Source organism: Aspergillus mulundensis (assembly GCF_003369625.1).
Source record: "Aspergillus mulundensis strain DSM 5745 chromosome Unknown scaffold_11, whole genome shotgun sequence".
In the NCBI taxonomy this organism is placed as follows: domain Eukaryota; kingdom Fungi; phylum Ascomycota; class Eurotiomycetes; order Eurotiales; family Aspergillaceae; genus Aspergillus; species Aspergillus mulundensis.
In genome coordinates this window covers 1,024,067-1,045,510 of record NW_020797899.1, presented here as the reverse complement: position 1 = coordinate 1,045,510, position 21,444 = coordinate 1,024,067, and the positions used below count along the sequence as shown (strand labels likewise).

Genomic DNA, 21,444 nt, shown 5'->3' with positions numbered 1-21,444 from the left:
TACCCAGTCCGCCACGGCTTTTTTTTTTTCTCTTGCTGCGACAGCCTTCACTTAGGTACCGATGGGTGCATGACTCTGTGGAACTGGCTGATGGATATCTTCCAGGTGGTCAGGGGCAAATGATAATATCATGCATAGCTCGCGAGACACAAGAGCTCTGAGTGCTTTCCTTTACTGTTTCGTTTTGTCGTTCCTCTTCCTTTACTTCTTCTCATAATCGATTCAGATTCCCCGACTTCTTCACCAGAGGTCCACTGATGTCGTCTTTCTTTCTTCTCGGGTTGGTAGATTCTCTCTGAGTGGCTTCATATTGAGATGGTCATGCTGGGTTCGTAATTCGCGAATACCAGCCAAGTACATAAAGAAGCAATAATCCACCCACCTCTTTATTATCGAAAGCATTTCGAACCTCCGTAGGCCGACTAGAGCTGAAGAATGAAACGAGTAAGAAGAGTAAAGGTTATCCCATCCATAAGTCAAGCTAACCCACCAAGGCATTAATTAATAACATGTTTCGAGAAAACAAATATATCATAAGAGCAAACCCCCATCCACTCATCAAGAAGTAGCCAAGCTAACCCTCCCTTCCCAATTTCGCCAGTGACTCAGTCAGGAACTCATTGGCATTCATCAAGTCCGTACTGCCGTAGACGATTCTCCGCCTTGGACCGCCGAGTGATTCGTTCCCAACGCGGGAGCTAGTTGCCCCCTCGTGGCCCTGCTGCCCACTTGTGCGCTGCACCCAGTCTTGCAAGTTGCCGTACTCATCCATGCTGCCACCGCCAACAGTAAAGACAATGGCTTCATTAAACGCTTGACGACGCTGGCCAAAGCTAGCCCCCGTACCGGGACCGCTCGATAAGGAGCCTTGCTGGGCATTACGGGCCGCCGACGCCGGGGGGATGGTTCCGCGGGCGTTGGTGCTCCTAGGGTCGAAGTAGAGATAGTTTTCTGTTTTTGCGATAGCAGAGCTCGATGCCGAGGCAGGATCCATGATTGACTCAGTTATCTTGGTGAGCGTGAGGTCTTTGTTGGCGGGGAGGAAGTTCTTGACGCCGGAGATGAGGGAGTCAAAATTTGCGCCTAAGGCGCCGGAGGTGATGCGGTCTGTGAGACGGTTGGAAAGGGAAGAGAAGCCGCGGAAGAGATCGGAGGATTGCTGCTGCGGCGCGGCGGTGGCCGTGGTCATCATGGTCATGCGGGTGAGTTCGCGGACCTGCTTGACATAGGCGATGGGGGTGACGTCTTGGACGCCTGTTCGGGTAAGGGCTTCTTCGAACTGGGTGATGTCGGCGCGGGAGAGTTCGGTTTCGGTGCTCAGGAACCAGATGAGGAATATGCGGAGTTTGTCTGTGGGGTTTGCACCCTTATTAGGGTCGTTGATCAATTCTAGGATTTGAGCTTTGGATTGTTTGGTGATGTTCTCCTCGAGCTCAAAGAAGTTATCGAGTTGGCGGTCTTTGATGCCCTTGAGAAGAGCGGTTGCAATGTTCATATGCATGTCCAGAATTGATTTCCGTTCCCGCAGTTCGGGCAGGAGGGTGATGGCGGCTTTGAGATGCTGCGCGGAGGCGCTGGTGTCGGCTTGAAGGTCTTCAATCGAGGAGGCTCCCGTCTTTCTTGTGATTTCAGTCGCATCCTCCTTATACCGTGTTAATTCGGCGTCGATATCTTCTGCCACGTGGGGGAACGGAGCACCGGCGTTACGCTTCCAGAAAAAGTCATTACTGCCAAGGTCATAGGCCTTCTTTGTGACACCACCGGCAGGGTTTGATTCGTCTAGAGGCGATTCTACCGTGATACGGTTGAGCCGCATTTGGAGAACATCTTGTACTAGTGATTGGTAGGTCCAAGAGTGGGAGAGCATCGGGACTAGATCGACGTTGCGGTCAACGATAATCAGGACCGGCCGCGCTGAAGGGACACCGGGAGTGGACTTCTTGTTGGTTGAGAACAAGTTGTCTTTGGAGTTGAGAATATGATCGCGTAGTTTGCGGTCTAGCTTTGTCGCGATGAGCTCGGCCGCACCTCCTTTGGGACAACGGATGATCGGTATGGCACCTAGTCCTGGTCAGCATGGGTTACTGTGTCCATACTTGTTACGTACCCATTGTAACGCTGACACTGAAGAGCCCGCTGACAATCCTATCGACGATTTCGTCGAGGTCGGCATCGCTCGTCTTTGCGCTGTTGATCCTCCAGTAGGCGTCGTTTCCTAGACCAAGGCTGAACAGATCCGGTTCGGCGACAATAAAGTTCAGATACTGATCATAGACCTGAGCGATATGTTCGGCGGTTCCAGTTGTTGCTATTTGAGTTGCGAAGTCTTCGAGGAGAGGTCGGGGAACGGAGGATAGGAAATTGACGTAGGCGGGGGAGTAAAGGCCGCGCTGGAGATCACCCGCAATCATCTGGATATTGGAAGCGGTGGGCTCGACGAGGTAGACAACTGGAACATCGGGAATAGGGTATCGGGTAGAGTTGATGCTCCTATGTAGCCTTGGTCAGCCACGTTGACACAGGGGACAGGAGATGCGCATACAGATGGATGGTTACTCCCCAAGCTCTGAGATCATTGACCCGTAGCACACTGCTGATAACATCCCGCCCCAGATTGTCAAACACCAAAACCTTCCAGATCGGGTCGCCATCCTCGTTGAGTATAGGGGTCGAGATGAGGCCTTGCGCCGAAGCGTCATGGGCGGCATCCTCCGCGGGGTGCGGCTCGTGGTTTAGGTTGAGTATCTTCTGAAGAGAAGCTGGAAGTTGTCAGGCATACGCGGGCGATGGACATGATGAGCAATTTAGACCTACCGACCTGACGGTCTCGGAGAGACATAGGTTGTGATGCCATTGCGCGTTCTCTTAGTTTATGTAGCTCCAATACTGGTCATGGCATGAAGTCACCGAGGCCGCAAAAGCAACTGAGCGGAAGCTGAGGTCGCCGGAGCCTGGTCGCCGCCACGATCTTGAAGCGCAAGAGGTCAAGCAGGAATATAAAGGCTTAGGTCGAAGGAACCAAAGGTCTAGATAGGACTATCTACTATCTACACTCCACCTGGCCTCCTCTGGGAGCTTCCCGCTGGGGGAGGAGCGGCTGACATAATCGAGCGAAGCCACTTCTGAGGCAGCAAACAGAGCAAACTCATCACGTGTGGCTGCGGTCCGGCCGGGTTGTCGCTGGTGCACGCAGGTTCCTCCTCAGCTCCCAGTCTTTTCCAGCCATCCCATCCGTCGTCACCGTTCCCCCTATCCCCTTCCCTAACCACTCAACAATCCTCGTAAAGCACAAGATCATGTTGCTTAATTGCAGCTTGGAGCGGCTCCTGTGATTAGGACCATTTCTTTCCATCTTTTAAGGAAACATCAATACTAGGAGACTACGTACGAGTGAGTCGTACGAGCAGGAAAAAGGAGTCAAGAGTCAATCAAGACCGACGGAGAGTCTGAGAGGCCAAATAAAAGGGTACTTTGAAGCGCAGAACAGAGGAGAAAGTGACAAGAGCCCCAGAGAACAGGGAACTGAACTGAATTATCATACGTCTATCTATCTGGACGGACAGTACTCCAGCTTGTGCATCACGAAGAGGCCCTTTTTTTTGCTCTGATTTTCTATTATTAAATAAGGAAAGGGCAAAAGGGTGCAGCAGCTTCGTGGAACGCGATTCGCAGGATTCTACAAGTCCGGAGAGACAAACGACCGACATTGTACCTTAAGGAACTGAGGCCACGCCACCTGGACATCTGAAGTCTCTCCCCCCTTCGCACAGAAACCCAACCTACTTTCGCCCCCAGTTCTTGGAACCTGCTGAGCTCTGCAGTCTGCACCACCGTTCCTTTGCCGCCGTCGCCCGGTCGCGGCCAATCAGAACACGCGAAGTCATTGATTTTCCAACGGCTTAAAGCGGCACTGCGTCCTTTCCTAATCTGGACAGCATCACGTGCGACGTCGATACATTCAAGTGTGATCCCAGTTGTCCTTCAAGGCTCCAACTACATCACGGACTAGATAGTATCTTAACTTGGATTCCACTGCAAACTGCATTTCAAACTGCATTTTTGAGCCAATTCGGGCTGGCGGAGGAGCGGCGTCATCATGGACCCAGTAAACCCGGCCTCGTTGCCGCCTGAGTACTGGAGCAGCCTGGATCCGTATGTGAATCCAGACTCTTCACAACAACAACAACACCATCATTCGCATCCTCCCCAGCAACAGTCGACTCCACAGCAAACACAGCATCAGCCCCTTGGAATTGGCTGGGATCATCCTGTCCTGCATTCGCAAACATCTCACCGTGATTCAACCCATGGGCTGTATCAATCGGCAACACCGCAGGGATGGCAGCAAAACTCACTACATCACCAAACCCTGGCCCCTCCAACACCGCAGGACCTTGGGATATCGGCTCAGTATCGTCAGGTTCCACAATATGCTCAGGGGCAGGTGACCTTCGATTCAAGAGCAGTCCCCGCGCCGGAGAACCCTCACTATCAGTCCTACTCGTTCACCCCAAACTTCTACACTCCTCAACACATCTCTCTTCCGGACCCCTTCCCACAAACACATTCACCACAGCCTGCCCAGCAGCCATCGCGCCCCGCGTCCTACCAGCCGCAGCAGCTTCATCAAAACTCGTTGCCTCAATACGCGATTCCTCCCGGATTCCCTGATGACTCCACGGTAAGCATTGGTCAGGCTATCCAGGAGCTTTTTGTCTGACAGTCACAGCATACTTCGCTCAGCTTCTCAAATGACTTCGCCCAGCCCCCACCTCGTGTTCCAGAGCAGACGATCAACCCGCAGTTTATCAACTCCCCGCAGCCGGCAAGCCAAGATCCTCCGCTCAATAACACTCAAAACCAGTTTGTCTACGTAAATCCCGCCGAAGATCCAAAGTGCGTTCATTCTCTTCATCCCTTTTCATTTCCTTATTTCTCAGACTCACGCATAGTACAAATAGAATGTTCAGCTATTTCCCGGACAATGTACAGCTACAATCGATTCTACCCCATACCGGCGTCAATAGCCCTCTCGCGCCCGGTCAATTTTTAAGGACTGGGGGAGCCCCCATAAATGGTATGTTAGTGCGAGAGTTCTGCTCTGTAAGCTATTAACCCAGGGTAGGTCTTAAATCAGTACCAGCAATTGCGCCAGCTAAACCAGTGCTCTTACGGGCAAATCAAACGGGTGTTAAAAAGCAAGCTCTCCCCAAAAAAGTATCTGTCAAGAAGGCAAATGGGAAAGGCTCCGTTTCTTCAGGCTCAGACAGCTACGAGTCTGACTCAGACCTTGAGATTCAGGAACCCGAAGAGCCATCGCCCTTGCCGTTCTCTCGTCCTGCTGAACCCGAAGCTGCAGCAAATTATGATGCTCTTCGGGCTGTGTGGTTTCCGCGTAATAGACGGCCCAAGGTCGACAAAGTTAAGACTGCATTGGTTTCTTTCAAAGATGTTGTTAAGAACTACAGGGATTCGTGGAAAGAGACCGCTCAAGCTCTGAAAGCGGCTGAAAATAAGGGCGAATCCAACGATACGATTCTTTTAAGGAAGAAAGTTGCTCTCCAACGACGCCTCATGAGTGTCGTTGTGAGTGCCACTCTTGACAGGGGCCATCCCCTTATTGTCGAAAAGTATGTCCTACCCCTTCTCCTTGCCTCTGCATACCTGGTATATCGTTGCCATGGCCATAGAAGTCAGAAACGAATTGAGAGCGTCTCTCACGTAATCTTCCTAATATGGTTGTCATTATGTTTCAGAATCTTTTAGAGGACGGGTGAACTTTACTCTGAACCAAGCGACGTCGTCCTTGGTAGCTGCGTATGAAGAGAGAAGCAAGACTGAGACGTGGCGTCTCTTTTAAAGCTTATCGCTTGAGAAACAGCAGTGGTTGCCGCATGAATTGGCAAAGCCACCAGCGGATACAGCTTTTCACCTGCGCCTCTAGATTCTATCCCTGAATTATCCGTCCATCTTTTTTAAATCTGGTTTGCAGAAGCTGACTGGAATCTTAGACTTGGCGAACATCCGATGGCAGTGTCAGCCATATATTCGTTTCTTTTGGATCGGCATCAAGCTTCCGATATTGACGGTTCATTTACTCTCAACATTCTCAAGGTAAATTTTCGAATCCTTTCGCTAATCTCCAAATTTATCTGACTGAAGTATCAAGCTGCTTGCTCGGTTCATCACCATGGATGAAGAAGTCCTTCAGAAAACAAATGTCGCGAAACTGCTCCCAAGATTCGTGAAAAAGGGCAGTCCAGAAGTCAAAGCTCTTGCGCAGACTATACTCGATAACGCCGCTGCATCCACCAAGCGCAAACAGGAGAACAGCAAGCCAGGGTCTAAAGAAGGCTCGCCGGCTAAGCCCCCGGTTTCTGGTGCTACAACTGTAGATGGCGCGCGTAGAGATGTCTCTGGGTCTAAACGGCCTCGGGATGGAGAGGCCAACGGGCAGCCGGCCCCTAGGAAGGTAGTAGTGACTTCCAATATAAAGCCCGGAGCTAAACCCAGCGGTCTCGCCACTAATGGCTCAGTGAAACGCACGCCAGAGGCTGGTTCAGAGAACAAACCAACAGGAACTGCGGCCTCGACTGTCTCCCGCCCGAAGGCGAACATTGTCGCTCCTAAACCTACAAATCTGTTTGGATCTTTGACTTCAGCCTCTAAGAAGCCAGGGACATCAAACGCGGAGAGAGCTGCTGCCGCTGCTGCTGCTAAAACAAGGTAAGTAGACGGATGCTGTTGGATACGCTGTATATAACCTTGCGGACTAACCCTATGGCAGTACCGAAAAGAAAGAAGCCCCGCGGCCGGCATTCTCACTTGGAGATATCATGGCGGATCTTGACAAGCAGAAGGCACCTCCTCCGAAGGAATCTTCCGAGAGTAGAACCCCTGAGACGGAAGAAGAGCGGACGAAGAGGCTTCGCAAAGAGGCGCGGAGGAAATTGCGCGTTACTTGGAAGCCTGACGACTCGTTGACTGATATTCGCTACTTCACCCACGACCCTGACGAGGAACTTGGGCCAGGCGATCGTTCCCGTCAACGAGGCGATGTCAAAGGTGAAGGCAGCATCCTCAAACTGCACAAGAACCTTGACGAGCTGGAAGAGGATGACGATGGGGGTATGCGGGAGGAGCAGTTCTTCAACTACTATGTTCCCTCTGGTAAGGACCCGTGCACATCGAGGCGTGTTATCCATAGTCTAACCGGCACAGAAATTGACGACAGCGAAATATCGGCCGAAACTCGAGCTGCAAATCACATAAAACGCGGCGGCACGCAACAGCCTACAAGCCCCGAGGCAAAGGTTCAAGAACACCGGGAAGCTACGACACTCATGGTGTTCCATACATCACCTGCGGACGTACCGCCATCCGCTAAGGAGCCACCTGCACCTGATAGCAGCGAAGCGGAACCAGAAGTTCTCCCGTTCGGAGAGCTGCCCGACTTTATTAAAGTAAGTCGCGCAGGTACTCGAACAGAAACATATTCTAACGTGAATGCAGGATCGACAACAAAAGTACTACGCAATGATCAGGCCTCAGCCAGCTCCCCAGAGCCAGCCCAACAGTATCTTTGACCTGCTCAAATCGATACAGAATCCAGGCCAGCAGCAGTCTACTCCTCCTCCCCAGGCCCCTCAACCAGCCCAGGCTCCCGCATTTAATCTGGAACAAACCATCAACATGCTTAGCCAGCAGCCCCAAGTACCACAGGCCCCGCAGATCCCTCAACAACCCGTGATCGACCAGCGGCTTTTGTCTATGTTCTATGGTCAACAACCACAGCAGACCCAGCCACAGCCGCAGCCGCAGCCACAAATACACCAGGCTCAGCCTGGAGCCATAGCACCAAACCTGCTCGCCATTCTGTCTCAGTTTAGCAACCAGAATCAAAACCAGAATCAGCAGACGCCGCCGGTTAGCGAAGCCCCTCAAACCTCGGGCCACTACGAGAACCCCGAGCGCAAGCGCATGCGCGAAGCCGGTGGCTTTGACGACGATGACAAATGGAGGCGGAACAGGATGAACGCTCCCAACAAGAAACACCCCAAAGCCGGATCGGTTCCGTGCCGTTACTGGGCTGAAGGGAGATGTCTTAAGGGCCAGGACTGCACGTTCCGCCACGACCCTCTCTCGCCATGACCTTCATAACATAGCATGCTCGACGAAGCCCCATGATACCCTGACGCATTGTTTCATTGCCATCAGTTCAATGTGCCCATACACCTTGCATCACTTTCGCATTTACAGCTACAGGCCTCGTGACTTGACTTGGACTAGTACTCGGCTACCTGACGGTGTTCGGCGTTGTGATTCGCTTTCCCACATATTCTCATACTCTTCTCTTCTACTTTACATTGTTTCCCCTGCATTATTCCTTCTGCATACCATACATCATCACACGCATAGTGGTTTCCCATGGAGTTCGGGACGGATGTTTACATATCTGATTCTGTGGGCGGCCTTGCATGCCTCATTTACAGCGGCCCTTCCGGCATTTCAATTCGGTTTTCGTTTTGTTTGTTTCTTTGCATGGGAGCTCAGTCGGTCGTATATCGGAACAGAGAGCATTGTATATTAGGTGCCTAGGAAGGCGATTTGCCAGAAATAAACGGCTTTGTCTTCGATTATAACCTTTTCCGCGTTAAGTTGATGGCTGCGTGCCTGCTGCGCGCCGGCAGTAAGATCGCCAGTAACGTGACTGCCCAATACAAAAGCAAAGGCGACTCACACCGACGGTATCATTATATTGCTCTGTTGCTGCACCTTTGGCTTATAATAACTGGATCGTCGCTCCACTGGGTACGTGATATACCGGGGACAATGCCCTCAAAGCAACTTATAATACAATGCTGATATTATTATCGCCGAAGGACCTACAGAAGAAACCAAGACAGAGAACGAGTGCAGACTATTCATGCTGGCGAAAGCCAAGGCAAGGGGCTTTTCCTCTGGGAACTCTGAACAGGGTCAGCCGACTTGCTATAGGTGAATATGCGGTGTGCTTCCAGTGATTGACTTGGCATTCGTGTTGTGTGTTTGCTTATTCCCTAGCTGCTCTCTTTTAAGTACGGGTGATGTCGTAGTGAAGTTGTATCCTGCACTCACCAGTCTTCAGCTGCTATTGAATCTGGCCATGATATTCAATCTTGAAGAACGGAGTACGATGGTACCCCTTATTGCAGCTTTTGTTGTTTTGCTGGCCGTTCTAGTGTCGCGCTGCATCCTCCCTCCATCGGCGTCGACACGAGGCCCAATTCCCGCAGTCCCATTTTGGATGTCACTTTATGATGCCTGCCGGGGTGTCAATAGGCTCCGATTCTTCGAGACTCGCGTCCAGCCTTTGATCAAGCAACATGGAGCAGTATATGTCTGGAGCTCGGGACATTGGTCCGTCGTTATAACCAAGCCGGAGTATCTTTTGCACATGTTCCGCAATGAAAGTATCGTCTCCAAAGGCGGGTTCTACAAAAAGGCTCCCGGGAGCTCGTTCGCGGCCCTGTTTGGTGAGAATATCATTGACTCCAGCGGACCTACATGGGCCCATTTTGCCACAATCATCAAACCCGCGATCCGAAAGCCGAAAGATATCCAGTCACTGCGTGAGAAGTCGTCCCAACTTGCGGAATTGCTCTTGAATGCTCAGGCACTGGCACCTTCCGGACGAGGAGTGGCGATAGACCGGCCCATACAGCGCTGGGCGGTGGATATCTATGGCGTAGCGTTCCTCGATTCGGATATAGGATGCTTGCGCGACCCAACAAGCTCGCTGGAGATTGCTCTTGCGGAGATGAAAGAGAACTTTCCTAGCATTTTATTTCTGGAATTTCCATTCCTCCAGAAATTTCCATTCCTCTTTCCCTGGTGTCGCCGCGCACTCTCCTCCATCCATAAGTTCGAAGACCTTCTGGTCGCGCACATTGACGAATGGACTAGAGCACGAGGCGGTCGAGAGGAGAAGGGAAAGCTCGTACACCGTCTGCTTCGAGCACGGGAAAACCTCGAAATATCGGAGTTTCACTACCGCTCCAATCTTAAAATGCTCATAACGGCGGGTCATGAGAACGCATACGCCGTGTTACTGTCTGCGCTGTGGGAGCTCGCCCTGAACCCGTCAGTCCAGAATAGTCTCCGGCACGAGATATCCAGACTTCCATCGGACTATACTGTTGACGATTTGGATCAGCTGCCGTATCTCACAGCTGTCGTTTATGAAGTCCTCCGTTTGTACCCGCCACTCCACCAGTTGGTAAATCGGATGACCGTCGAAGACTTTACAATGGACACGGGGATCCGCATTCCGAAGGGGACCTGGATGGGATGGAATGCCTATGGCGTGCAAACCAACCCAGAAATCTGGGGCAAGGACGCGAAGGAGTTTCAACCTTCACGTTGGGGCGATGATACAACTACCGTTAACAACCTAATCCGTCTCTCACAGTCGAAGGGGCACTTCATCGCATTCAGTGCGTACTCCCGCCGCTGCCTCGGAAGCGGATTTGCCCTCACGCAGCTCAAGGTAGCCCTCGTGGAGATCCTTCGCAAGGCGTCATGGGCGAATGATTCAACTTATCATTTCGCTGCCACCTCGGTATGTTGAGACCAATCCGATTCCTAAAAAGTAAGCAGAATACTGACAACGATGAAGATCGCGGGAAATTCACCCCGAGGATGTCGTTTGATCTTCACTACAACGTAGTCTGTACAAGCCTTTTAGGCAGCCTCCGAATTGGAAGTCAGGAAGATTGAGAGGTTGATGTTCCGAAAGCCCGATGCACGCCCCTGCGTTATGTGCGTTGGAGTTCAAACCAGGGCTACACCTAGACCAAGATGAAATCAGATGGCAACTCCGTAGAGCTTCTAGCCAGCCCAGGGCCGTTGAGCATTATTCAAATAGTGCGATAATACATCTGCCATGTAGACTAAAACAAATGGCAACGTTATCCATTCGGGGATCGGCAGAAGTAGAAGAGTGTTGACTGGAACGGAAGCCTCCGCAAGGCCAGTCACGAGTCATGGCACAGCCACTCCTTAGCCCCTCTTATGTCATAGACAGCAGCCCGCCAAGCCACACTGGGCTAACCGCAGCGGTTCTTGGGCTTGGGTTCGTAGAGTCAAGGCACCAGCAAACCAATTCTCACGCCCTCCCCCACTTGCTCCTCCGACACTACGACTTCCTTCTCCTCTTTCCCCCTTCCCTCGCAAACAACTATCTTCTTAGCTAATTCCACGACCGCTTCACCCATATTTGAGAGTTCCGCCACAGCCGAGTCAGCAGCTGCGAGATGAGTTTAAAGGGTTTCCAGAAGAGCATTGTCCGCGCCCCGCAAACGTTCAAGGCCAGGTTCAACATTGGCGAGAACACCAAGGACGCTGTCTACACCGACGCCGAGCGCCGATTTCAGGAACTCGAAAAGGAGACAAAGAAACTCCACGATGAGTCCAAGAAGTATTTCGACGCCGTTAATGGTAGGTTTCTTCTGCAAGTCGCCCTCCGCCTCCAACTCGGCTGACTCGCCTCTTAGGCATGCTGGACCACCAGATCGAGTTCTCCAAGGCCATGACAGAGTTATACAAGCCCATTTCCGGCCGTGCCTCTGACCCGAGCACATATACGATTGAAGGAAACCCCGAAGGCATTCGGGCTTGCGAGGAATATGAAGCAATTGTGCAGGACTTGAAGGAAGCACTAGCCCCGGAGCTGGAAATGATCGATTCCCGCGTTGTTAGCCCCGCGCAACAGCTCCTAGAGGTTATTAAGGCGATTCGCAAGGTTGCGGTCAAGCGAGACCACAAGAAACTGGACTATGACCGCCACAGGAACACTTTGAAGAAGTTGCAAGATAAAAAGGACAAGTCGCTCAAGGACGAGAAGGCCCTCTACAAAGCGGAGGGTGATGTGGAACAGGCCACTCAGGACTACAACGTATACAACGATTTGCTCAAGGATGAGCTGCCGAAACTTTTCGCCCTTGAAGCGGAATTTATCCGGCCGCTCTTCCAGTCCTTCTACTACATGCAGCTGAACGTCTTTTACACATTGCACGAGAAGATGCAAGGTATCAACATCGGGTACTTTGACCTCACGCGCGACATCGAAGAAGCCTATGAGGAGAAACGCGGGGACGTCAAGGAGCGCGCGGAAGAACTCACTATTGTCCATTATAAGACCACGGGTGGTCGCCGGCCAGGCTCGAAACTGACCGGCAAAGACAAACTGGCTGCAGAGCACAAAGGACGCTTTGGATCACGGCCCAGTGATCCAGATGTTGTCGAAAACCCACCGCCTCCGTACTCCCCTGGCTCCAGTGGAAGCGCCCTTGCTGCTGCCGCAGCCAAGAAGCCGGCGCCCCCTCCGCCAAAGCCTAAACCCTCGCAGTTCCGTGCGCAAGTCGAGACAGTCACGGCGTTGTATGATTACGAAGCACAGGCTCACGGTGATCTGAGCTTCTCGGCCGGAGAAGTTATCGAGATTTTACAACGGACAGACAACCAAAATGAGTGGTGGACGGGCCGTGTTGATGGACGAGAAGGGCAATTCCCAGGTAGGCATTTCCCGAGATTACTCTTATACTCTGCTAACGTTTCACAGCGAACTATGTCCAGTTGAATTAGGTGTGTACACCATACATAGTATACAGTCTTTCTCTGCAAGTTTATGTCGTCTTGTGCTGTTGGAGTCTTGTCAGGCTTTTCCTACTTGCATAAACCTTTGTTTCTCGCGTTTGCCTACACTGCTGTGCCCATCCGGCATTGTTGTCGCCCGTGTATATATACCTTGAGATGTTTAGCAAATGATCTATGCACTGCATGTTTAGCCAGCGGTGTTAATGCTCAAGTTTTTCTATCTTCGAATGCTTCAATGTATTTTACGAACACCTTTGATTTGAGCCAAGAAAACCAACTTTAGATTATCCGTCAATCGGTTCATATCCGTGACTCCGTTCGTACTTCGTAAGGCTTTAGATGATACAAGCAGCCCGCCCCACCAGAGTCCCTCGCCGATGATCTCATCTGTATAAGTACTCCAACTCCCCATCATTCAAAGCGCCACTTTCGACTCTCTACAACCCATGAAGCAACTATGGCTGCTCTCCAGAGTCTCCGCTCCACATACCGCCTGAATTCGGGACATGAGATCCCCATCCTCGGTTACGGCGTAAGTAATCGCTCACAACAACAGGCAACAAACGGCTAACAGGATCCAGGTCTATCTAATGTAATCCACCCATCTATACTCTCAAGTCTCGGAAGCTGACGTCGCCAGTCCGTCCTCCAAGACCGAACAGACAACCCGAGAGGCACTGCGCCTCGGATACCGCCATGTACAGCCCAATCTGATCACCCATCTTGCGACACAGATACCCTAACAAGAGCATACAGGTCGACTCGGCAATCATGTACCGCAATGAGAAAGCCTGCGGGCGTGCAATCGCAGCGTCGGGTATCGACCGATCGCAGATCTTCTTTACCACCAAGATTCCCCCAGAGTCAATGGGGTATAACGCTACCAAACGGGCCATTGACTCGAGTCTACGGACTGCGGAGCAGCAGTACTTTGACTTGTACGTTGCGTTGTTCTCTCACCTCCGCACTCCGTCACCCAGCCGGCCTCTACTAACTCCAGTGCAGAGTCCTCCTGCACGCCCCCTACGGAGGCAAAGAAGCGCGCCTCGGCTCATGGAAGGCTCTCGTGGAAGCGCAGAAGGCCGGGAAGACAAAGTCCATTGGTGTCTCAAACTACGGCATCCACCATCTCGACGAGCTGGAGGAGTACATCCAGTCTAGCGGTGACGCCAGTGTGAAGGACAGCAAGATCGATGTTGGGCAGTACGAATTGCATCCTTGGCTCGACCACTCTGATATCGTCGAGTGGTTGCAGAAGAGGAACATTGTTGTTGAGGCTTATTCCCCGCTTGCGCATGGGACGAGGATGCGCGAGCCGTTGTTGAAGAAATTGGGCGAGAAGTATGGCAAAAGCCCGGCGCAGATCATGATTCGGTGGGGGCTGCAGAAGGTAACCTTAACCTATTCAAATCTGTGATTGAAATATTTTCTAGGAAGGTATTGACTATCCCAGGGATTTGTCCCGCTGCCGAAATCAGTTACGCCGAGTCGCATCCAGGAGAATGCCGAGGTGTTTGATTTCGAGTTGGACGAGGAGGATATGAAGGTCTTGCATACGGGCGAATACTCGCCGACGGACTGGGACCCTACCCAGGATTATGACTAGATGAGGACAGCTGTAGAGATAGAGTCGGGGGTGGATGGAGCCTATACATAGAGAAGGGTAGATTGGCCCCGCTGCTTAGCAATCGATCATTTTGACATCTCCAAGTCCAACCCCACCACCAACACTCCTCACAAGCCGCAATCACCCAGATCTCTGCTGCGCCGTGCATAGCAGACACGAATTACTAGAGAGCAAAACTTCTCCCGGCCCTTCATCGCATCCTCTGCCACAATGAAGTTGATTCTCTCCACCTCGTACGTCCCGCTGCCCCGCGAACCTCCCCACCCGACTCTCAAGACAAGCCGCACCAGCCCAGATTCGCTAACGATCTTCTAATAACAGGAATATAATGACCGCCGGAGGTCCTTCCGTAATCCGGCAACCGTCAACCTTCAAATCAAACGTCGAGCTAATCAACTCGCTGCGCGCAAACTTCCAAGCCGCGCAACAATCCATCCCCGCGGAAACCACCACAGCCAGCGGCGGCGGCGGCGGCAGCAGCAGCAGCAGCAGCAGCTCCTGGACAAAACGCGAAGACGACGCCCTCTACATTCCCGCCGTGGACTTCTCCCAGCGCGGCCTCGCCGAAGAACGCTCGCAATATGACATCACAGTAAAACTATTCTACCTGCCCGGCATCCCCGTCTCTCGCCGCTGCGCGCACACAAAGCAAGCGATCGAGCTGGTTCTGAAGGAACTGCACGTCGACTCAATCGATCTGCTGATCGTCTCATTCCCGGGCATTACATTCGACGCAGAGGACGACAGTGAAGAGGAGGAAGATAACTCGGGTGATGGCGGGAGCAGCTACGAGCATGAAGATGATTTCGACAGCCTCGTACAGACATGGAAATGCCTTGAGTCGCTGCATGAGCAGGGGAAGATCTTGCAGCTGGGTGTTGCGGAATTCGGCAGCGAGCGATTAGCGCGGTTCCTGGAGCATACGCGTGTCAAGCCGGCTGTCAACCAGATCAATCTCAAGGACTGCTGTGTTGTGCCGAAGAGTCTGATTCTGTACGCGAAGGAGCAGAAGATTGACCTTCTGACGCATAATGATTGTAATGATATTTTGCCCAAGGGCACGATTCGGGAGCTGCTGGGGCCTGGGGAGAAGGGGGCGGGGATTCTCGCTTCGGCGCCGGGACAGGAGGGAGATGAGGATTTGGTCAAGGGGGATATTGAGACGCAGTGGGTGGTTAAGTATACGGCTGTTGTGAAGGACCGGGGGGTTGTTGAGAATAAGGGCTATTTTGCGTTGGCGGATGTTGGGAGCTGCGTTAAGCCTTGACCTTGACGGTTTGACTTCGTTCTTTTTATATTCGTTTATTCCTCTTCTTCTTCGCATGTAAAAGCGTGGCGTTTATCATTCAATGCGATCATTCATAGCCTGTACATAGGTAGACTACCCTACCCAATCATACTCCTCTTCCTCCCTCTCATCCGTACATCCTCCAACCGCTTCAGCGCCGATACAGATCCCTTATAACTCTCCTTATACCCGACAAGAACCTCCTCAAAGAACCTTTCCGTCCGAGGATGCGAGCTCCCGAACGCCCGCTCAAGGACATACAAATCAACAGCCCGATCCTCATCCTGCGCGCTCTGCATCGCCAGCCCAAAATCAATCATCACAATATCCCCCTCCATAGACGGCGACCCCTCTCCCTCCTCATCAACTGCTGCCTCCGCAGATTTCGGTCTCAGCATAAGATTACTCGTCGTCAAATCCCCATGAATAACGCCCGCCCTATGCAACCCACCAACAGCACCCCCAATCCTCCTCATCAACCCACGCACCTTCTCCTCCTCACTCTTCTCAATCCCCTCCCCCATAGCAAGCCCCCTCTCCCTCTCAACCCCCTTCAAATACCGCTCCCACCTCTCAAGCTGCACGCGCACAGGCCCGCCCTCAACCCACTCCATAACAAGCCACGAGCTCCCATTATCCGCATTCGGCTCCCAGTCGACGCCCAGCAGCGCGGGCACCGAAACACCCTCCTTAACGAGTTTCTGCAGACAACGCGCTTCCTGGAGGATGCGGGCGCGGGTGAGGCGGCGGTCGAGGATGGGATGGCGGTACGGCTTTGAGGGGCGGATTTTGAGGGCCGCGGGGGTGGTCGATGATAGGAAGGTCGTTCTGTATAGGTGGGCTTCGGCGCCTTGGTAGATTGGTGTTAGGTCTGTTGGTGAGGGTTGCGGTGTGGAGGAGAGGATTGTGCTGAATGGTGGGGGGTGCGCGGTTGGCATTGTGGTTTCGGTTTTGGCTTCGCTATGTTGGTTGGTATTGTTGGGTGTGAGTTTTATTCTTTTGCAGTCGGGGGGCATAGAGAGCGTTGCTTTTGGTTGGGAGGCTGCGGTGTCTCTGAGACTTGGTGGGAAGAATATGGATGGAGGGGAGGCTCGGAATGCGATAAATTTGTGGCGGGGAACTTTAGGTACGGTATCGCAGGGCGGACCTCCACCACTAGATTGACAGAGGATGGGACTCAATAGATCGGGGACAAGGAGCTCTATTAGCTATGTATTTCACGGTAGAATTGCGTGATTTTTATCATGTTCGAGACAGGAATTGATTGATATAACCGCCACATAAGCCATCCATCAATCGTACAATCCAACGCTAAACGCCCATAATGCTACTGTACTTTTCTAGTAAGAAATTAAATCTATGCCTTCCTCTTCTTCGTCTTGCGCTCGCCATGGACATCGTTCCACGCGTCCTCGAAGATGGTCTTCCTTGCGCCGATCTGCCCTTCAAAGAAGTTCATCTTGCGAACAACCTCCATCGCACCCGTACCAAGGCCAACGGTCTTACCCATGATGATACACTCGGAGACACCCTCGATCAGATCAGTTCGGCCTGCTCCACCAGCATCAAACAGGTGGTCTGCCGTCTTTTCGAAAGAGGCAAGTTGCAGAACAGAGTCACGCATCTTCGCAAGACCGAAACGCGTGATACCGAGAACTTCACCCTTGTATGTCATGACATCGGCAAGAAGTTGCATGTGACGCGGATCAATGTCCATGTCCTTCATGACTTCGCTGATTTCTTGCACGATGGTTGACCGGGCTGCCTCGATACCCAGCACGTCGCGTGCTTCCATAACGTTGTTGGTTCGGGTGCGTAGGCCGTCGATACCCACTGTGTTCATGCACTGGCGTAGACCGTAACCTTCGACCAGAAGAGTATTTGTATCGTTCTTGTCGTCGGTACGAATGATTGCACGGTAAGCTTGCGGGTGACCGAGGACTTGGATGTCTGGAAGCAGGCGCTTGAGGGCCTTGAGGCGGAGGAAGGGGTCCGCGCTGGTTGCGGCGATTTCGGTCTTGGAGAGCTTCTCCTTGCTTGCGGGGTCCAGATCGATGTGAATGTGGATGTGAGAACGGCTTGACCTCAGCTTCAAGTCATCTGACTTGAACCGTCGGTGATTCTCGATGGCGTGTCGGATTCTGGCGACTGTCAGATCGAGCTCTAGGGCGCTGATTGTCTCCCAGTTGATCTTGACGGTCAGGAAGGCTTCCTTTCCTGTCCATGTTTCACGGACGTAGTGGATGATATCGCGTAGGAAGGTCTTTTCGATGCGACCCTTGGCCATTCGAGCGGCGACAATGTTGTGCTTCTCAACCAGCTCGCAGGCAATAACTGGAGTACTGATCTCCTTGGAAGCGTTGATAATTTCCTTGATACGGGGCACACCCTGTGTGATACTCATACCGGCGACACCAGCAAAATGGAAAGTTTTCAGCGTCATCTGCGTACCGGGCTCACCAATAGACTGCGCACCGACGGCACCGACGGCATGTCCTGGCTCCACTTGGGCTTTCTTGTACTTCAGCAAACAGCTGGAGATGAATGTTCGAAGTGTGCGCTCAGTCAGCTTTCCTGTGTGATTCAAACCCTTGGCTGTCCTCTCGTCGTTTGGATCGCTGTCACCACCTCGGGAGATCAACCTGTCCGCCTTGTTTTGGACATATTGCTGCACCGAGTCGAGGAAGTCACGAGCGCTCTCGAATTGGTCAATACCGTGGTCGCTACGATCCATGTAACCAAGCTCAACACCCATCAGGTCTTTTCGCACCAGCTTGGCACGCTCCTTGGAAAGCATTTCCTCGCATACGTCCATAATCTCACCAGGGGACAAACTTCGCTCATCGTTCTTGTACGTCGTCGTCTCGGCGTGGATGAAAGTTCGATCGAAGTGGACGGGCTTGGCTTTGCCCTCCATATCGAAGGGGTCCAGTTTATCGTCACCATACTGGAACTGGACGATACCCTGAGACGAGTTCCGAACAGTGTCGTCGTAGCCGGTAGAAAGATCTTCCAGAGACTTCATCAGACGACGGGACATGTAACCAGTTTCGGCAGTCTTGACCGCAGTATCGACCAGACCTTCACGACCGGACATGGCGTGGAAGATGAACTCGTAGGGTAGAAGACCGGAGAAGAAACTGTTGCGCACGAAACCCTTGGACGGGGGCTGACGGGCGTTCTTCGGGAAGTGAGGCAAGGTTCGATCCTGGAAACCGTCCTGCACACGCTGACCACCAATAATTTGCTGACCGACGAGGGCAACCATCTGAGACACGTTGATACTAGAACCTTTGGAACCGGACGTAGCCATGATCAGGGGAGAGTTCCATTTGCTCAGCTGAGCGATACATTCGTCACCAGCTTGCTGGCGAACTTTACTCAGAATACCAGAGATTTGGTTCTCCATAGTCTGCAGTTCGTCACATCCAGGATACTTCTCAAGCGTACCAGCCTTGTACTGGGCAATGACCTCGTCACACTGTGCATAGGCAGCTTCAACCAAATCGTTCTTCGACTGTATCAGCCTATCACTGGGATAGACATCTGTGATACCAATAGAAAAGCCCATATTTGTGAACCAACGGGCTGATAACTTCGACAGACGGTTCATACCCTCGGCAGCTGCAGCAGGGCCAAAGTCACGAAGCATAATATAGAAGACGTTATCCTTCTTTCCGGATCCGACTGTGGACTTGTCCATTACACCGCACATGACCTCAGAGTTTCGAATAACAAGCCAAGCATCGTTGGGGTCCAGGTCTTTGGGTCGACCCCCCTTTGGCTGCTTGAACTGTCTGCACGCGGCGTCAAGATTGACCAAGACCGGGTCATCCTTGTTAGGCCGCATCAGGATATTGAAAATCTGCTTTCCGGTCCAAAGCATCTGCGGCTTGAGCACCGCAGGGGGTGGCAGATCGAAACGGGTTTGCGGGCCAAGCATGTATAAGCATATCTGGGTAAAGCTACGTCGGTCGAAGAAGTTATCCTTGCTACTGAGCAGAAAAGCAGCACTGATGAAATCTTGGATGGCACCAATGATAGGCTCTCCGTTCTTCGGGGTCGCCAAGTTGTTCTTCACACCCATCAGCTCCATAGCTTCGGCTCTCGCCTCTTCCGTCTGGGGCACGTGAAGGTTCATTTCGTCTCCGTCGAAATCAGCATTGTATGGGTTGCAAACACACTCGTTCAGTCGGAATGTTCGGTGAGGGCGCACTTTGGCAAAATGAGAAAGGATACTGAGTTTGTGGAGCGAAGGTTGACGGTTGAACAGGACAATATCGCCGTCTTCGATGTGACGCTCAACGATATCTCCTTCCTGCAGCTGGTCGGCAATGAACTTGAGGTTACCGTACTTCAGCATAGTCTTCAGCGGATTTCCCTTCTTGACGATATAGTTGGCACCTGGCCACTTCTTCTGTCCATTCCGAACGCATTGCTGTAGCTTTTCCTTATTGTACCTGTTGACCACCTCGGGATAAGTCATGTTCTTGGCGACAAGTTCCGGAACAGCAACCTCATCAACTCGCAGGTTAGGATCGGGCGAGATAACAGTTCGTCCGGAGAAATCAACACGCTTTCCAGACAAGTTACCACGGAATCGACCCTGCTTACCCTTCAGACGCTGCACGAAACCTCGAATGGGCTTCCCAAGATCTGCCTTGTTTAGACCGGGAACATCACTGTTGATGTAGACGGCAATCTGTAGTTGCATATAGTCCCAACACTCCATGATGGTCTGCACCGGCGCTCCCTTGAGCAAAGCATTTTTGAGATTAATGTTACTCTGAACAATATCTCCCAGCTTGGCTGTCAAGTCATCCTCAGTAGAGGAGGCGTCTTGACCGACGGATGGACGAATACACACGGGTGGCGCAGGAATGAATTGCCAAAGGAACATCTCCGGCCTCGCTTCCTTAGGATCCAGACCTATTAATTCGCAGTCACTGTCCGAGATGCGTTTGAACAAGTTCAACACCCGCAGCGCATTCAAATCGTCTTGGGCCTTTTTGTAATGTTTCTCGACCTCCGGGTTCGCACCCCTAGCTTCTTCCAGCGACCTGTCGAAAACAATCTTGCTAGGTGGTGGGATCTTCTTTGTCGACGTCGAAGCGTTGAACGCACGGAATTTGTCGTGCGTAATCTTAAGAGAGCTGGTACCGGTCTTTTTCACCACACCGTTGACAGCACCACAGTTCTCGCAGGTTCGGGTCTTGCGGCAGCGGTCGTTGACTCGTTTGGCGATCTGCGTCCGTCGCAGGTTATCCAGCCGGGGGCGGCGCATCTCACGAAGAAACGCACGGCGCTCTGCCTCGGGGAGCAGAATATGCGAGCACTCCTTGCAAATTTCTTGCAGGATACCAATCACGCGTTTGAAGTAGCCAACGTGGAACGCAGGCAGAACCAGCCGGACATGACCGAAATGGCCGTTGCAAACCTGGAGTGCTCCGCCGCATGTCTGACAGGTCGAGGTCTTATTCGAAATACCCATGCGCGCGTCGAGCGGGCCATTGGAAACGATAGAACGGTCATTTTCGAGGTTGAAGAATTTTCGGTCGGAGACTTCGACTACACCCTGGCTGACGATGTCGTCGTTGGACCTGCGGAGAAGCCGGACCGTTAGCCTGTCGCTGGCTGCGCCGGGAAAACGTGTGATAAGCCAGCACTCACAGCACACCAAACTTCAGCTCCTTGATCACTTTGGGGACACGGTCGATCACCTGGGCCTTGCCCAGGTCCGCCTGCACACCCTCCATAGGCTGCATCGCGCTGTCAAGGAATGACCATGGCAGGGCGGGATGACTCAACGGGTTGGAGATCGGGGGCGCGAAGGCTCGGAACTGGTCGCTTCAGAGATAATCGGGATGAGACGATAGTTCAAATGGGCCAACAG

The 21,444-nt window shown here is 52.3% G+C and overlaps 8 protein-coding genes across 8 annotated transcripts; 5 read left to right on the top strand and 3 right to left on the bottom strand.

Moving 5' to 3' along the window:
* Positions 1-574: 574 nt before the first annotated feature.
* On the bottom strand, positions 575-2,854 carry sly1 (syntaxin-binding protein; the record flags this gene model as incomplete). Its single annotated transcript, XM_026751240.1, has 4 exons — positions 575-2,061; positions 2,108-2,490; positions 2,543-2,759; positions 2,815-2,854. 4 exons carry the CDS (start codon positions 2,852-2,854, stop codon positions 575-577), a joined length of 2,127 nt encoding a protein of 708 aa, XP_026600326.1.
* Positions 2,855-4,096: 1,242 nt separating this feature from the next.
* Positions 4,097-8,151, top strand: DSM5745_09223 (uncharacterized protein; the record flags this gene model as incomplete). Its single annotated transcript, XM_026751239.1, has 8 exons — positions 4,097-4,681; positions 4,730-4,896; positions 4,953-5,077; positions 5,126-5,630; positions 6,012-6,114; positions 6,170-6,726; positions 6,788-7,463; positions 7,513-8,151. The coding sequence occupies 8 exons, from the start codon at positions 4,097-4,099 to the stop codon at positions 8,149-8,151; spliced, it is 3,357 nt and encodes a 1,118-aa protein (XP_026600325.1).
* A 1,024-nt stretch (positions 8,152-9,175) lies between these two features.
* On the top strand, positions 9,176-10,609 carry DSM5745_09222 (cytochrome P450; the record flags this gene model as incomplete). Its single annotated transcript, XM_026751238.1, has 1 exon — positions 9,176-10,609. The coding sequence occupies one exon, from the start codon at positions 9,176-9,178 to the stop codon at positions 10,607-10,609; it is 1,434 nt and encodes a 477-aa protein (XP_026600324.1).
* Positions 10,610-11,294: 685 nt separating this feature from the next.
* On the top strand, positions 11,295-12,624 carry DSM5745_09221 (amphiphysin; the record flags this gene model as incomplete). The annotated part of the gene is made up of 3 exons (XM_026751237.1): positions 11,295-11,478; positions 11,535-12,554; positions 12,602-12,624. The coding sequence occupies 3 exons, from the start codon at positions 11,295-11,297 to the stop codon at positions 12,622-12,624; spliced, it is 1,227 nt and encodes a 408-aa protein (XP_026600323.1).
* Positions 12,625-13,093: 469 nt separating this feature from the next.
* On the top strand, positions 13,094-14,242 carry DSM5745_09220 (aldo/keto reductase family protein; the record flags this gene model as incomplete). The annotated part of the gene is made up of 6 exons (XM_026751236.1): positions 13,094-13,168; positions 13,218-13,228; positions 13,277-13,334; positions 13,393-13,574; positions 13,642-14,026; positions 14,090-14,242. The coding sequence occupies 6 exons, from the start codon at positions 13,094-13,096 to the stop codon at positions 14,240-14,242; spliced, it is 864 nt and encodes a 287-aa protein (XP_026600322.1).
* A 231-nt stretch (positions 14,243-14,473) lies between these two features.
* Positions 14,474-15,530, top strand: DSM5745_09219 (putative gamma-cysteine synthetase regulatory subunit; the record flags this gene model as incomplete). Its single annotated transcript, XM_026751235.1, has 2 exons — positions 14,474-14,496; positions 14,585-15,530. 2 exons carry the CDS (start codon positions 14,474-14,476, stop codon positions 15,528-15,530), a joined length of 969 nt encoding a protein of 322 aa, XP_026600321.1.
* Positions 15,531-15,649: 119 nt separating this feature from the next.
* On the bottom strand, positions 15,650-16,489 carry bud32 (serine/threonine protein kinase BUD32; the record flags this gene model as incomplete). The annotated part of the gene is made up of 1 exon (XM_026751234.1): positions 15,650-16,489. One exon carries the CDS (start codon positions 16,487-16,489, stop codon positions 15,650-15,652), a length of 840 nt encoding a protein of 279 aa, XP_026600320.1.
* A 419-nt stretch (positions 16,490-16,908) lies between these two features.
* DSM5745_09217 (DNA-directed RNA polymerase III core subunit RPO31) lies at positions 16,909-21,316 on the bottom strand (the record flags this gene model as incomplete). The annotated part of the gene is made up of 2 exons (XM_026751233.1): positions 16,909-21,151; positions 21,222-21,316. 2 exons carry the CDS (start codon positions 21,314-21,316, stop codon positions 16,909-16,911), a joined length of 4,338 nt encoding a protein of 1,445 aa, XP_026600319.1.
* Between the last annotated feature and the right edge of the window lie 128 nt (positions 21,317-21,444).